The sequence below is a fragment of the Tachypleus tridentatus genome, chromosome 9, assembly GCF_004210375.1.
Source record: "Tachypleus tridentatus isolate NWPU-2018 chromosome 9, ASM421037v1, whole genome shotgun sequence".
In the NCBI taxonomy this organism is placed as follows: Eukaryota; Metazoa; Arthropoda; class Merostomata; order Xiphosura; family Limulidae; genus Tachypleus; species Tachypleus tridentatus.
Window position 1 is genome coordinate 57,403,534 of NC_134833.1, and position 17,287 is coordinate 57,420,820.

A 17,287-nucleotide genomic window follows, 5' to 3' on the forward strand; every position below is an offset into this window, starting at 1 on the left:
GTGAGTTCCCTTCATCCATACACGATATAAAATAACTGACAGTTCCCTAACTAGTTACGGGAAGTAAACAAAACTACAGTCCTTTAGATCTTTAAAGCATATTAAAAACTGTCAGCTTTCAAAACCATTCTAGTGTGTCAAAAACAACATATAATTTTCCTCTTAAAAGTTGTACTACATAAAAACCAGTAGTCCTTTAAATCATGACAGGAGCACAAAAATTGATAGTCCAGTGAATGATTGCAGTAGATAAAGAGTAACAGTTCTTTAAATCTCCATTACCGAAGAAAATAAAAGCTGTGGTCTTCTAAATTCCTGCTGTGTCATATGCGTTTGTTATGTGAGTTATAATAGTTTACATAGTGTAGTAATAACGTCCTTAGAAATATCCTAGTACCACTAACTGAGAGTTAACTATACAATCATTTTTATACGAATAAAGAACTAATTGAGCTTACTGTTAGTAATATGTGAATTTTAAAGCTATTCAATGTAAACTACTTAGATTGTAAGAGATGTGTTACTTATTATGGACATTATACTATTGATCGTAAATTAACCGGTGTATATGCTATGAAATACCAGCATTGTCATAATGAAGGTGATTGTGAAACAGGAATTTTGTATCGTCAGAAAAGATGGAAAATATTTCTTTAATTATGTTCGATAACTGATAGAAACTGTTTCAATTAAACGAGAGAACACGTAAACAGAAGGCAATAATATAAAACTAACGAAATAACATCATAAATGGACAGCAGTAATCTAAAACTAAGAAAATAACATCACAAACAGACAGTAGCAATATGAAACTAAACGAAAGAACATCATAAACTGACAGCAGGAATGTAAAACTAAATTATAGAATATCATAAACAAATTATATTATATAATACCGTATACACGTTTGATTTTTTTGATGTGTAGAAATGTACCAAGTATTAATAACTGTTCACAAATGTTTATATTTTTAGATGTCGCTGCAGTCAAAATTAGGCGGCTCTCAGTCCCACGTTGGGTGAAAAACGGGACAGTCCACCCTATCACCCTAGACTGCGAGTATTCATACAACCATAACGATCTCCACCTGGTTGTGAAATGGTATTATAACAACCAGGTGAAACCAGTTTACCAATGGATCCCACAACTTGGTACACGCTATGTATCCGGTTTTCTCCAGGGTCGATTAGATGAGTCTTTTGTTGCTGATCCTGAAGACCCATACTCTCGGTACCGGGCACTCAGGATCGTCAAACCTACCACTGACATGACTGGAACTTACACATGTGTTGTAACCTCGTTGGCAGATCAAGACACTCGTGAGCAAGTGATGGTTGTTTATGGTAAGTCAGCCATATTATAAATTAAAGAGTGAATCTTTGCAACATATTAAACTTATCAATTTTATTACTTGCTTTTACTTTATACGTAAATCACGACGTCTTTTATCCGAGTTCTCGTACATGCAGAAGTTCATTTGTTGAAGTTAACTAATATAATAATATTTATTTGAATTACTTTCAAACTTTAATACCTCTATCTGGTTTTACTTATGTTGGTGATGCTAGTAAATTATATTATCCTTTTTAATGATAGAGTTAGTTTAAGTCTTAGTAAAAAATCGAATCGCTAGTAACTTCACAAAAAATTCAAAAATTATTCTCTGATACAGATTATCTAGATGTGTGATATTCTTAGATTGAGGTGTTATCATGGCGTTAAATAGGTTGTATGATGTACTCAATTTAAAAGGTGCTTGAGCTAATCACTAAGCGACAGTTTCCACGATAAAACTTGTGTAATAATTATTCGAACTTTTAGACATGGCTAAATATCAGAGGGCATCTCAAAAGTATATAGTATTCTTAAAGTGACTGTTGTAGGAATAATTTTGTTTATTGCCAACAGAGGGCACTAAACATTATAGTATTCATAAAGTGACTGTCCCTGAAATAAAAGTTTCTGGTTGTTAAGAAAGGGTGCCATAAAAGAAAGATTTGTAAATAAGATATCTCTCATAAAAGAATGTGTGACATATTGTTTAAAATATGGAATTTATTGTTATTCAGAAGTAAAATAAATAAATGTTAGTTTTGGTCATTTGAAATCAGTTAATTAAGCTGTAAATTTCATTTCAAAGAATGAAAAAGAGAACAACGTCATATAATATATATATATAGTAGTTAATATTATAGCAGGGATTAGCAGAATATCACGACAGCAGTTTTATTTATTGCTATATGGGTATTAAACTACAATTATTAGATTATTTATTTTATATAAGAAGTTTTGACATTAAAAACGAAATAAAAGCTTTTTCCATCAGGATCTTCATGAACGCAAATAGGGAAATGCTTGTAGGGTCTAAAAGACTATTACTTGAGACATAAGAAAGCTGAAAGATTATCAGTTTCCGAGAGAAGGGATGCCTCGTGTAGTACACTAGTGTTTAGGACAATTAAATTCAAGGGTTAAATTTCATACAAATATTCGCACACTCTAATAACTTTAAAATTTAGATTTTTTTATTTAAAGTAGTGATATTTTACCATTGGCGAAAGAGAAACAAAATGACATTAGAAACTAAGCAGATTGTCTTATATTTCTTAGTTCTCAGTTATGAAATATATTTATCACACAAAAAAGCGCTATGTGATGTAATATTAAAACCGAAAACGTATTTTTTTTCTTTCCCATTCATTTCCTTGATTGGAAATAATACCTCCAAAGAACCATCATTTGTTACAAATTATTATGTATAGTGGAGACAACAGAGTCACTGAGTGGTCGATGTCAGCCCGTCCGCAACTTACACTATCAATTAGAAAATTACAAAACATGGGCAAAATGAACCAAGATACCTGGGGAAAAGATTTTTAAAAAATTAATAATTAAATTAGAGTTTACACCACCAAGAAGGTATGAGTGTTCGACTATATGGATCACGTCATAAATATTTAAATAATATACATCATAAATAATTTGGAAGTTCCTCCCACCTACAAAAATAGACGATATTCTATTATACAAATCACATTACAAGTACCTAAATAATAAAAATTCTAAAATAAGTAAAAATGCTCTACATAAACTACAACAGACAATTATATCGATGATATCATGAATTATCAATAGTCAATATCTCTTAAATGGTATAAAACTACTAAGACAGCTAGAGCACTTTGTAATAACAAGCTTCAAGAAGTCCGCATATCTTTACACATAGACGATATTTTTGACTTAACCAATCTTTATGTAATAATTATAGTGTTGTAACTTAAAGGTTAACAAGCACAACTACTTACAAAATGAATAATAAATGAAATGGATTATTTTGTTCATTTAACTTCCATTGGAATCCTTTGATCAATATTATACTTTTCTTGATGTGTAATCAAGAATCGTTGCGACGATTTCAGTAATTTCTGGAAAATGACTCTGATTTGAAACTTGCATGTTTTTTTTTTTTACGAGTTTAAAGTTATTGAATAGTAGACCCAATATAACCGAAAGACTATTTAGGATATATATATATGTATCATATAAAACATTTTAAGTTTAGAATATAGATACTCGACCTGAAAATTTTGTAATCCACATTCAATTTGTGAGTGAGTTTTGTTGTACAAATTTCTTAGGTTCCTATATTTATTGTTTGTTTGCCTCCATATGATAATAACTGAGTAATTTTATGTTTAATAGTATTCCAGTTTAGCTATAAAGAATATACATATATCATTTATATTTTCGTAAACAATTTTTTTTATTATACATATTGCAAAGGTGTTTTTATTTAAGGATGTTTTGATAATTCTTTAACACAAAATCTTATCTAATGGGAATTTTTACTTCGGTGAATTACTATAGTTCTTCTTGTTGGTGAACTGTAGATTTAATGTTATTGTTAGAATACTTCAAGAATCTGTCTATGTGTTCAGCATAATGAAACACTTGCATACCTGTTATAATCAAATCAGAGGGTTTCGACGGTAACAAAGGGACAAAATAATGCGTAAGGAAGCTAATCCTCATCTCATACGTAGGCCATCTACTTGATCATACACCATTTACTTCATCATACATCATTTACTTCCTTATACATCAGTCACTTCATCATACACGATCCACTTAACCATACTCCATTTACTTCATCATACAGCATCTACTTATTGATACACCATCCACTTGATCATGCACCATCTACTTAATAATACACCATATAACGTATTATAGAAATTATTGTCAAGTTTAAAATGAGATACCTGGACGACAAAATTCACGAGTTTCTGAAGTACATACTTAAGAAATATTACAGTGGAGCGCCGTTAAGCCGCGGTATTTGGGGGGTCAACCTGCTTAACCGCGGCTTAAACCTTTGTGACTGAAAAGCCGAAGTCGCCAACAGCTCCGCCGAGGAGCCTCATCCGGGCCATTGCATGATCATTATATCGGATTATTGAATTAAAAATAATACTTTAATTATTGATCACTTTTTTCACGGATTTACCGCGGATTAACTTTAATGTATGGAGAGGTGTGATTCGGTAACAATGGCGGCCTCCATAAAGCTGACATAGAGAGCGGATAAGGTAGATTAACGGTCGATTTCTATTGTAATATATTTTATTTATTTCCCAAATTAAGGCAAATCCTTTTTAAATATCCCCTTGAAGTTATAAAGCCAGGATTAAATTCGTAAGCCGCGTTTTTACACGTTCTTAAATTAGCGGTGAGCCGCGATAATCCTCGCTCACATCGCTCACAAGACTTGCTACAGCGGCTTAAGCGATTTCGCAGTTAACTGGTCCGCGGCTTAATGGGGCTCCACTGTATTTCATTAGTGTAAATGTTACGTGCTAAGACTATTATCAGCAAACGCAATTTAAGTAAAGAGATAATGTATATGAAAGCTATAAAAAACTATCTTTGATAAAATAATCACTACTATATATTGTTAACAAACGTAACTACAAAACTAATATATTGACAACTATGTGGTTTCAATATTAGACAAAATCATTATCACATTAACATTAATAACTAGATATATAACACCAGAAAGAAAACCTCATGGCCTTATTTTATTATATTAGTCTTCTGTCCATAATTTTTTTTTAATTTTAAAAGTTACCTTTTGAAGATTTTCATCATAGTTTTAGGTGGAACGTAATTTAATTATTAAAAACTTATTCACCTTTATAAACATACTAGCTTATATTTAAAGTGACTATACTACTCTTTTTCTGGCTTTGTTGGAACTGATTTTAATTTTTAGTTGAGCTTTCTTTATGGCTTGAAATTCATCTTTATTTATATTTCAGAGTTTTGTTTCTAGAGTTATAATTTTAAAACAGTAGGAATTCTACTTCATTAAATTCTTGTGCTGTTAAATATAATACTTATTGTTTACTGTCAGATATTTTTGTTAAGGCAATTGCAGCAACAATGATTATAAATTCAGTATATAATCAAATTTAAGCCTTTTCCCGTGGATTAGCAGTTTCAAGCTATAAGTTATTATCATATTTTGTATATTTTTTAATTAGATAGTTTGAAAATTACGTTACGAGGAAGATAAAAATATATTTATTTTACATTTCTTTAACTGATTTAATTTTACTAAATTATTTTTTCGGCATCTAAAAAGCGTTCTATTGGTTTGTACTTTATATTAGATTATATTTAATTTAGTTAAGTTACTGTTTCAACAAGTTACTTCTACTTGTTGTTTAATTTCTTTACGGATTTTTTTTTTTTTTTATTTCTAGATTGCAAATAACGTCTCGAACAAAGAAAATGAATAAGAAATGTTTTAAAATTAACAAAAAAGATATGTATTATATTGTTCATTTTATATTGTTAAGAAATTATTGGTCTAAGAGTTTTCTATGATTGTTTATAGATAGCTTTTTACATTTCTTAAAATAACGATAAAGTAAATTTATCATGTTTATTGATAATTGTAGTAGCGATAGATTTATGTTTTGGAAGTCTAAGACGTCTTGCAAATTTTAATAACACGAAAACAACTTACCACAAGCCTCACTTATTAGTATCGATATGGAACAACTGAAGAACGAATGTTAAAATATATTTTAATTACTGTTTTCCCTGCCTTATTATAATATACATTTAAAATATAACCAAATTTATTACAAATTTAGATATCCAATTAAGTACAGAAAGTAGGATCACCATGTATACTAATAACAGAAATTATAAATTAAAAAGGTAGAAAAATTAGGGGCAAATAAACGTCATTTTCCAACAATAAAACCGTACACTAAACGAATGTAATGAGCCAATAAATAAAGGCCATTGCATAGTCTTAGCAAGAGAAAACAATAAATGAGAACTGTGTATGAAATTATCTCGATCATTAGGCTTCAACAGAAGTTAAAATGAGACAAATAGTAAAGTTAACTCATTAGTTCACTGATGTTGTGTAGACTTTCAACGATAACATTAATAAAAACAGTATAACACTACTTCTTTCGAGCTGAAAAACCTTAATAATAGACTTTTTCATACTTTAAGCAAAGCAAAAACAATTTATTTTATATTAAAACCTCCTTATGTTAGTTAATTATTCATTAAAATTTATGATTTATTAAAAATGTTTCTTTGCTTACCACTTCTTTTAGAAACGGCATAGATAATTTAACAAACTGTATCTTTAATTCATCTGATATGGTTACGAAACATTTGTAGGATACATTGTACAAATACCTTCTCTCTTCCAAAATAACTGAAGTCAAATGAATAATAAACTGAAATCGTATGTCATATTCACAATAAAGGCGAATATTTTTTCCTAGACGTGGCCACGAGCTACTCTCTTCTAAAACCTGTTTGTTTATTTTTAAACTCCCTACCTGTACTTTCTCTGCTCGAAGTTTAACAGTATAAGCCCCTATATTTACCGAGGGATTGTCTTAAGCCATAAAGTCCTTAATGTAAATATTCCTTGAATTTAGCTCTTAGAGTAAGATGTAACATTATAAGTACTTGAAATATCACAAACTCAATACTGCAGCTTAAAATGGAATTGAAAAAAACGGTTACAGCTGATCAGATAATACTGGTGGCTGATATCGCTAAAAACCAGGTTTCGATAGCTGTAGGGGGCAGAGCACTGGTAGTCCATCGGGTGGTTTTGTGCTTAACAACAAACATCAGATCAGACTCCAACTAGCTAATGCCTTGAAATTGGACATATCTGTGTTGTGTTCACCTTAAAAATAAAGACCAAATTTCAACGCTATCTCTGGGCCACAAAGAGTCTATTTTATATAAATCTGTGGAAAATTACCGACAAAACAGACTAGCCACAGGTAATTGGTTATTATCTAGAAAATTACGCTAAAAATGGTAAACTATTTAAATATTTTAAATTTCTTAAAAGTTACAATCAAACATATTATGCATGGAAACCAAAAAGAGATTTGTATATCAATATTGACTGTTATATGAGGGCTTGGCTTAGCCTAGTGGTTAGGGCGCTCGACTTGCATTCTGCTAGCTTGAATCCGGCCGTCCTTTCAGTAGCTGAGGCATAATATAATGATGGTCAAACCACTTTTTTTTTTTGTTGGTAAATAGTAGCCCAAGAGTTGGTGATGGATATAGTAGGAGAGCTATATTCCCTCTGATATATCACTTCAAAATTTGTGACTTGCGCAGACAACCCTCTAGTAGCCAACACATCACAGTACTCATATTTTTATGCCCTTACCTGAACCTTAAAGATTTTTAATCATTCAATATACTCTTTCAAAACCAATTAGTTGTGGCGTATTTTATTAAAAAAGTTTTTTTGCAACAAAGGAAACATGTTCGCGAATAGAGAGATAATGACAATAAATATTTCTGAATATTTCTAAGAAAGTTGATGTCATATTGGTTACCAAGAAAAATTACTACAGTGGTTCAAAAAATTTTGTTTTTTTACAATCATTTTGTTAGTTGATGTAGAACGTACTTAATGTGTGAAATAAAACCATTGGTATCTGATGGTTAATTGCATTAGACGATAGTACACTGAGAACTTTATGAAAAGGACATGAACATTCCTTGTTGATGTGTATTAAATCTTAGAGACTGCATTAAGAATTGCAAGTAAGTTGGAAATGTTCTTGTTAAGTACAAAACCAATAATATCAGAATAATAATATTTTAACAAGAAAGCTTGTCTCTGACGGACCAATTATACTTGTTGGAGTTGTATGATATATCTTTTACTGTACTGATACTTGCTGGTGTGATGTTAGATACGTATTATTGTACTGATGTATGTTGGAGTTATAAGAAATATATTTTATTATGTTGAAGTTTGCTGGAGTTATATAATATACCTGTTATTGTATTGATGTTTACTGGAGTTATATCAGACATATTTTATTGTACTGATGTTTGCTGGGGTTGTACCAGATATATATTATTGTATTACTAGATTAAAAACATTGTAAATTTCATATATTTTCCAAGACATTACAAATACAGAGACGACGTGGTGCTCATTCCGTTCACTTGAACTTCAAAATCTAAGATTTTTTTATCTGTCATATTAAAAATAAAAGGCTGAGTTTGGTGGTGCGGAAGATCAACATCTAGCCAATAATTCATTTTATCGATTACTATCACACAAATTTTCAGTTCGTACCAACTTTCAATCTCAAAGGGGATATGAAATGATTCCTAGTGGTGTATATGGTAACTAAGAGGATAGAAGACCCTAGTATGTATCTGAACTGTTGAGTAGTTCGTCACCAGAGGGCAAAGCGTGTGTCAGCCGCAAGCAATAAGAGAAGGGGTCGAGACGATGATTTTTTAGTTCTATGAAGTAAAACCAGAAATCGCGTTGCTATGCCTCCATGGGAAGCAGACGTTTTTATGCCGCCATGACACTTGATAGTCAGAAGTTGTTACATTACCACGACATTTGAAAACATAAGTTGCCTTCTATCAGAGTGTGCATTGCTAAGACCACAAAGTGGGAACAGAGGCGGCGTTGGTATGATGAAATTGGAGATAGTTCGCGAGCGAACCATCAGAAGGTGATGTAGATAAACGTGAAATCAAATCTATACCAACAATGAAAATTTTTAATTTGTAATTTAGTATACTTTCTACAACACTGCTTTTATTATTACACTTTCGATACATGAGTAAAACATTAAATCTGCTCTATGAATGTTATCAGCCATATATTTTATTCTCATATATTGCATACATTTTACAAAGGTGGATGATGTTTATTTACTTTGATAGTATTATTAAGGGTAATGATACTGTAGGCAGTTGGTGTCTATATGGGCAGATAGTTCAATGTATCATGAAGGTGTTTCAACTTGTGATTATGTCATTAATGTCTAGATTTTATTATATATCCTAAAGGTGTAAATTTATTATTTGTATTTTTCTCTTGGTATGGCATACCAATAAAAGTCTTTTTCCAAAACATTTCATTTAATGTAGTTTTCATTTATAAATTTATTTGTATTACAAAGTTCGATAGAGTTTCCATACTTTTGTAGATTGCACATAGATTTCAACTTGTCTCAATTCATGTTTATTACTTTTATTTATTAATTTTACTGTATTATATTCTGTTGGGAGGTGGCGTTACTAACACATTTGCTACTGCTGGAAAGTATTATCACACCTAACATTTCATTTTATAAATATTGAATGAGACAGCCGATTGTTTTTTTTAAGATTTAGTACACACTTAATGTATCGATTATAGTTTTCCTTATATATTTATTTCGCGTGACGTTCTTTTGCATTTGTCTTTTATATGTAATAGACTTATTGTTAATTAATTTATATAATTAGTAGATAACATCTATCCATCATGAAAAAGACGCTTATTTAAATGTTACGTTTAGTTTTACAAATTGATTGCTTTCACTAAGGTTTAAAGAATAGATGAAAGTAGTTACTATTCTTATCTTTATCAAATCATGTTTCTTGATGGATTAGACATAATCCATTGGTTTCTACTAGAATATATCAGTAGAGATACAAATTAACTTTCTCCTGCAATAAACAATGAAAGATAAACAGTACGTAAGATTCTTAATATAGTTTATAAACGAAAACATTAGTGTACAATTCTTGTATTCCACTGGGTTTATCACACTTTACAACAAAATCATTTTACCCTAACTATTCAGTAAAATTACACTGCATCCGAAATACAGCAATTAGGCAAAAGTTCAGACAAGGTCAGTCTACAAATATTCGGAAAATGTAGTTTAGAATACTTTTTTCAAAATCAAAGATAGTTTGATTATGAACAATTCAATTTTATTTGTCCACATTATTCTTTCTTCAGTATTTATAAAATAGGGTGTTCTTGTTCAGCGTACACATTATTAAGAATTTATATAATAAATGTCTAATTTCTGTATGTTGGCAACAGCTTAATTTTGCTCAATAGTTAGTGTAAAATATTTTTGTGTAAAGCGTGATGAACTCAGTGGAATGCAATAATTGTGCACTAACGTCTTCGTGCATAAACTATATTAAAAATCTTACATACTGAAATGAATAAGTGGTAATATGTACATAATGTACAAGAGTTTTATGAAAACTAATCCAATAGTTCTTATACTAAACGATTACTTAACTACATATTAGTGTATTTTTAAGTTTTATTAATACATGTTTCTATATAAAAGATACAGGAATAGAATATGAGGATTGTCGACAGATTTTTTAAAGTTTCATAACTTTAGTCTCCTACATATTGTTACAAACTGGTATTATATACACATGTTTGTGTGTTACAAAACTTTCTGACTTCAGACAATCTTAAGAAGGTGACTGATCATGTGGTGAGCTTCCTTTTCTTTTGTACTTCCTAAAATCAAAGTTTATCGAGCCTGTCAGCTACGTTCAGTCAGACAGACAAGTATACAACGTCAGACAGACGTTTATCTCTCAACGTCTATTGCAGGAGAAAGCTAGTTTAAATCTCTACTGATATATTCCGGTAGAAACCATTCAGAATTATACCTAATCTGTTAAAATACACGATTTGATAAAGGTAAGATAAGTAACTATTTACATAGGTCCTTTAAATCTTAGTGGACCAAAGCAATTTATAAAGCTAAACATGAGACTTAAATAAACGTTCTTTTTACGAGATTTGGGTGTTATATATTAATTATATAATTTAATTAAAAATAAGTTTTTTATATATATAAAAGTCAGAAAATATAAAAGGAGGTTATGCAAAATAAATATAGAAGCGAAAACTATAATCAGTATGTTAAATGTGTACTAAATCATAAAAAACAGAATTTGCTGTCTCATTTAATATTCATAAAATGAAATGTTGGGTGTGGTAATACTTTCCAGCAGTAAGACAAATGTGTTAGCAACACCACCTCCCTACAGAATGTAATACAGTAAAGTTTATAAATAAAAACAACATGAGTTGAGACACGTTGAAATCTGTATCTAATCCTATGGAAGTATAGAAACTGTGTACAACTTTGTAATACAAATAAATTTAACTACAATAAAAAGAAATATTTGGTGAAGAGCGTTTTTATCGTTATGCTAAACTGATACAGAAACGCAAATAATAGATTTACATCTTTAGGATATATAATTAAATCTAGACGTTGATGACATAATCACAAGTTGAGATACCATACAATGACCTTATGATTCTGTTGAAATATCCGTCGGTACAAACACCATCCGCCTTTGTGAAATTTACGTAATTTATTAGCAAAACTATTGAGTTGATAAGATTAAAATAGCAGACTTAATGTTTTTCTGATAAACTAATAATGCTACAAAAAGGTTTTCCATATTGCTAATTGTAAATACTACGTCAGGCAAATTACATGAAATTATTAACTTTAAGACTTTGAATGTTACTATAAAGTTGAAATCACGTTTATCTACCTCCCGCACTGTTGATTTTTTTCGAAACTAATTTGTATGATCATCATATCAATACGTCCTCTTATGCCACTTCGTGGAAATATGGCCCTAAGACAGCCGAGTTCTCTAGTTCCACTTTGTGGCAATATGCCTCTATCAACATGCTCTCAGCAGCACACCCTCTGGTGGCAGAAATAAATCTGCTGATCAATTTTTTGGCAATATAATTTCTGCCTGTCACGTGCCACGGTAACTACTGACGATATTTTCTTAACATCAGGATCTTATATTCTTTGGACCATGATTTTATATTTTTAACACTATCATCTTATATTCTTTGGACCATGATTTTATATTCTTAACAACATCACCTTATATTATTCTAATCATAATTTTGTATTCATAGTACCATGATGTCGTACCATAATAATATTTGAAAGTACAAAATCTAATTTTCTACACTTATATTTTTTCATCAGAGTTTGTGCTTGTAAGCACTGAATTCGTGTTTTATTAATTTGTAATAAAAAATGGGAAAATGTGCCACAAATTAGTTTAGCTATTTAAAGGTAAGCCTAGGATACACATCCGATAATTTGATTGGGTTGTTGTAAATCAACCCATTAATTGCCTGTTGTTAACGTCTTATGGTTATTATGTTCATTGCAGGGGACTTTATTGGTTAACAGTAATACCGATAGCTTCTACTCTTAGCTAAGTAGTAAAGGACTGGGTTTTTAGACAGAGGTCCCGAGTTCAAGTCCTCCTTCTGAAGTCTGTGGTCAACTGTAATTATATTAAAGTTTATATTTAAAATAAGAACAGTTATTAATATGAAAACGAACAAAAGATGTAGTATATTAAAGATAATATATTGAAATATAAATGCTTCTACTATTTTAGCTCCAGCCAGAACAATTTTGGTGAACCATAGCTTGACCTCGCCAAACGATCTCCAAGTGTCTTGTTCAGCAAATGGCCTCTTTCCTAGACCACAGATTGAGTTATTCGTGTCCGAACCTGGAAAGACTGTTCCTCGTTCTGTCGGTGGGGCTTCAATTAGTATTGTCCCTCGTGAGGGAGTGTTTGATATTGAACTGAGAAAGATCTTCAGTATAAAAGAACTTTCAACCACTGAAGCAACTATTTTTGAATGCTTCATTGAAATACCAGGAACAGATTATGTCCGAGTCGAAAGAAAACCTTACATTCCAGGTGAGATAAATTAAAGTATTTAATTCATATTAAAACAAGTGTCATAATGTAATCTCTCATTCCAGATAAGATAGTTAAAGAATTTAATTCATACTAAAATATATACCTTAATCTAATATATCATTCCAAGTGAAACAAGTTAAAGTATTTAATTCACACAAAAATAAATATTATAATGTAATCTTTCATTCCAGGTGAGACAGATGATTTAATTTGTAGTAAACTAACTATTATAAAGAACTGCTAACGACAAAGCTTACTTTGACTTCCTATCACCGAGTTCCATTTTTAATTATTTTGAGGATTTACCCTAATGCTAAGGTTATTAAAATATATGTTCATAAAAACTGCTTTAAATAACACTATTATGATGAACCATTTTCTTGAAGTTAAAACCTAATTAACTTCAGAAATCACATTAAAATCCGTAGATCAACCAGGGTATGAATGAAAATAGGACTTTGACTAACAAATCATCACATTCAAAATTAATTTGAAATGGATATGTGACTGTAGTAGAAATTGAGATGTTTCAAATTAGTGTACAATCATGATATAAATATAAATCTATTGTTCAGTGTAAGTTACGCTACGAATAACAATATCACTTTTCATGAACAGATCAAAGATAACAGAAACAAGAAACTCACTTTCAAGTATCAGGTCAACTTACACAAACTAAAATTTTGATTTCAAGAATTAGGTTATCTATAACCATAATACGAAATAAAATTCTAAGTTCATAAATTAATTCAACCATGACACTAATGAGAACACCAATTTATTTACAATAAAGACGACAATCATAATATGAATCATTGCAATAAATAGTAAACCGTAAGTTAAACTAATATCTTAATTCCATTTTTTAAACAACCCCACATATAATGGTTTTCAATATCAATGATTGGTACAACGCAGCTAACTCATTATTCAGGTTTGCATTTAACAACAACCAACCTAACCATTAAGTCAGCCAAAGAGTAACTGCAACCCTATTTCCAAATATTAGGCTAACCAAACTATAAACTAAAATTTAGGCTCAATCATAATATGATTTAATTCCAATATATATGTCTATTCTCGTAAGAAGTAGATTTTTTTCACCTTAATCTAAAAACCAATATTTCTCAAACTTTCGATTCCTGGGATTATCGATTATGTCTGTTCAACTGATAATAATTCTTCTCATACTTATTTCATTGTTCTTCGAGATAGCTTACTTTCCATTATCACTTCTTGTTGAAGGATTACTATTGACAAATAATGTTGTCTTTATTACTATGTTTAACATAAGTTTTAAAATAATTCTTATTGATAAAATTAAGGACTTTTTCAATTTGAATTACATGTTATGTGTATATTTATAAAACAGACTTGATTTTACTAAACAACTGTCTTTCGTCTTCTTAACAAAATCTTTCCATACGTATGTTATACTTAGTAATGATTTTTTATTGCACGAATTTAGATAAAAACACATTACTAACTATTGTTTTAGAGCCATTAATCTAAATGACTTCTTAGAATATATCACACATTTTACCAACTGTTGAACTGAAGCTATTGCTGGAATACGTCACATTTTCTTATTTATTGTTGAACTAAGGCTATTTTTAAAATACGTTGCATTTTTATCTACTGTTAAACTAAAGCTATTGTTAGAATACATTATATTTTCTCATCTGCTATTTAACAAAAGCTATTGTTGGAATATAATATATTTTCTTATCTACTATGCAACTAAAGCTATTGTTAGAATACCTTATATTTTTTTAATCTACTACTAAACTATAGCTATTGTTGGAATATATTATAGTTTCTTATCTACTATTGAACTGAAGTTATTGTTGGGATACATTATATTTTCTCATCTGCTGCTGAACTAAAACTATTGTTGGAATACATTATATTTTATTCTCTAGCATTGAACTAAAGCTACTTTTAGAACACATTATTTTTTGTTATCTACTATTAAACTAAAGTTATTGTTGTAATACATTGTATTTTCTTATTTACTATCGAACTGAAGCTATTTTAGGGATACATTATATTTTCTAATCTGCTATTGTTTAAAGCTATTATTGGAATGTATTATATTTTCTCATCTGCTATTGAACAAAAGCTATTGTTGGAATACATTATATTTTCTTATCTACTATTCAACTAAAGCTATTGTTGGAATACATTATATTTTGTTATATCCATTTCAACTAAAAAAAAAGCGATAGTTCCAATACACTACATTTAGTAATATACTATTGAACAAAGTTATTGTTGGAATACCTCATATTTTCATATCTACTATAGAATTAAAGCTGTTGTTAGAATACAATATATTGAACTAAAGCTATTGTTAGAACACCACATATTTTCTTATCCACTATTCAAATAAACATATTGTTGTAATTCATCATATTTTCTTACCTACAATTGAACTAAAGCTATTGTTAGAATACATTTTATTTTTTATCTACTATTGAAATAAAACTTTTCTTGTAATTCGTCGCATTTTCTTACATACAATTGAACTAAAGCTATTATTAGAATACATTTTATTTTCTTATTTTGTATTAAACAAAAGCTATTGTTGGAATACATTATATTTTGTTATATACTATAAAACTAAAGCAATTGTTGGGATAAATTATGTTTTTTATCTATAGTTGAACTAAAGCTATTCTTATAATATCATATTTTCTTATCTGCTATTAAACTTATTCTATTGATGGAATACCTCATGTTTTCTTACCTACTATTGAAATAAAGCTTTTCATTGAATGCATTATATTTCCTTATCTACTACTCAATTAAAGATATATTTGGAATATTTCATATTTATTTATCTACAATTGAACTAAAGCTGTTGTTGGATTACATCATGTTTCATTCTATACTATTGAACAAAAGCTATTGCTGGAATAGCTCATATTTTCATATCTGCTATTGAATTAAAGCTATTTTATTTTATATTTTCTTATCTACTTCTCAACTAATGATAGTTTTTTTTAGTATTACTTGTTTTGTTATATCGTATTGGACTAAAGCTATTGTTGGAATACATTATATTTTCTTATCTTCTTCTGAATTAACGCTATTGTTCGAATATCTCGTATTTTCTTATCTAATCTTAAACTAAAGCTATTGGGTAAAGACATTAAATTTCTAAAATACAGTTACACAAAAGAGATTGTTAGAACACCACATATTTTCTTACTACTATGAAAATAAAGTAATTGCTGGAATACACTATATTCTCTTATCTCCTATTGAACTAAAGCTTTTGTTCTAATACATTATATTTTCTTCTCTAGCATTGAACTAAAGCTATTTTTAGAATACATTTTTGGAATACTTCATATCTTCATTTCTACTATTGAATTAATACTATTGTTAGAATGCATTATGTTGAACTAAAGCTATTGTTAGAACACCACATATTTTCTTATCTACTATTGAACTAAAGATGTTCTTGTAATTCGATGTATTTTCTTACCTATAATTCAACTAAAGCTATTGTTGGAATACATTATATTTATTTTACTACTATTGAACTGAGGGTGTTTTTAGAATACATCATGTATTCTTATTTACTATTGAACTAAAGCTATTATTGGAAGACTATATATTTTCTTATATACCGTTGAACTAAAGCGATTGTTAAAACACTACGTATTTTCTTACAACTATTGAACTGAAGCTGTTATTGAAATACCTTATATTTTCTTGCTTACTATTGACCTATAGCTATTGTATGAATACCTTATATTTTCTTATCGACTATTGAATTAAAGCATTTTTTGAGATACAATATATTTTATTATTTAATATTGATCTCAAGCTATTGTTTGTATACATGATATTTAATTATCTGCTATTGAACAAAACTATTGTTGGAATACCTCATATTTTTATATCTACTATTCAATTAAAGCTATATATGGAATAAATTATGTTTCTCATCTACTGTTAAACTAAAGCTATTATCAGAATATCATGTTTTGTTATCTACTGTTGAAATAATACTATTTATGGAATATCTCATGTTTTTTTATCTACTATTGAACTAAAGCTATTATTCGAACACCTCATGTTTTCTTATCTACTATTGAACTATAGCTATTGTTAAAATATATTATATTTTTTTATCTATTATTGAACTGAATCA

General features: G+C 29.3%; 1 protein-coding gene across 3 annotated transcripts in view; it reads left to right on the plus strand.

Annotated features, from left to right (window-relative positions):
- Positions 1–17,287, plus strand: part of LOC143225291 (uncharacterized) — a 222,701-nt gene that overhangs the window by 46,586 nt on the left and 158,828 nt on the right. For all 3 annotated transcript variants that reach the window (XM_076454431.1, XM_076454430.1, XM_076454432.1), the window contains exons 2-3: positions 975–1,343; positions 12,808–13,119. In XM_076454431.1, coding sequence (XP_076310546.1) covers positions 975–1,343; positions 12,808–13,119 — 681 coding nt within the window. The remainder of the gene's footprint in view (positions 1–974; positions 1,344–12,807; positions 13,120–17,287) is intronic.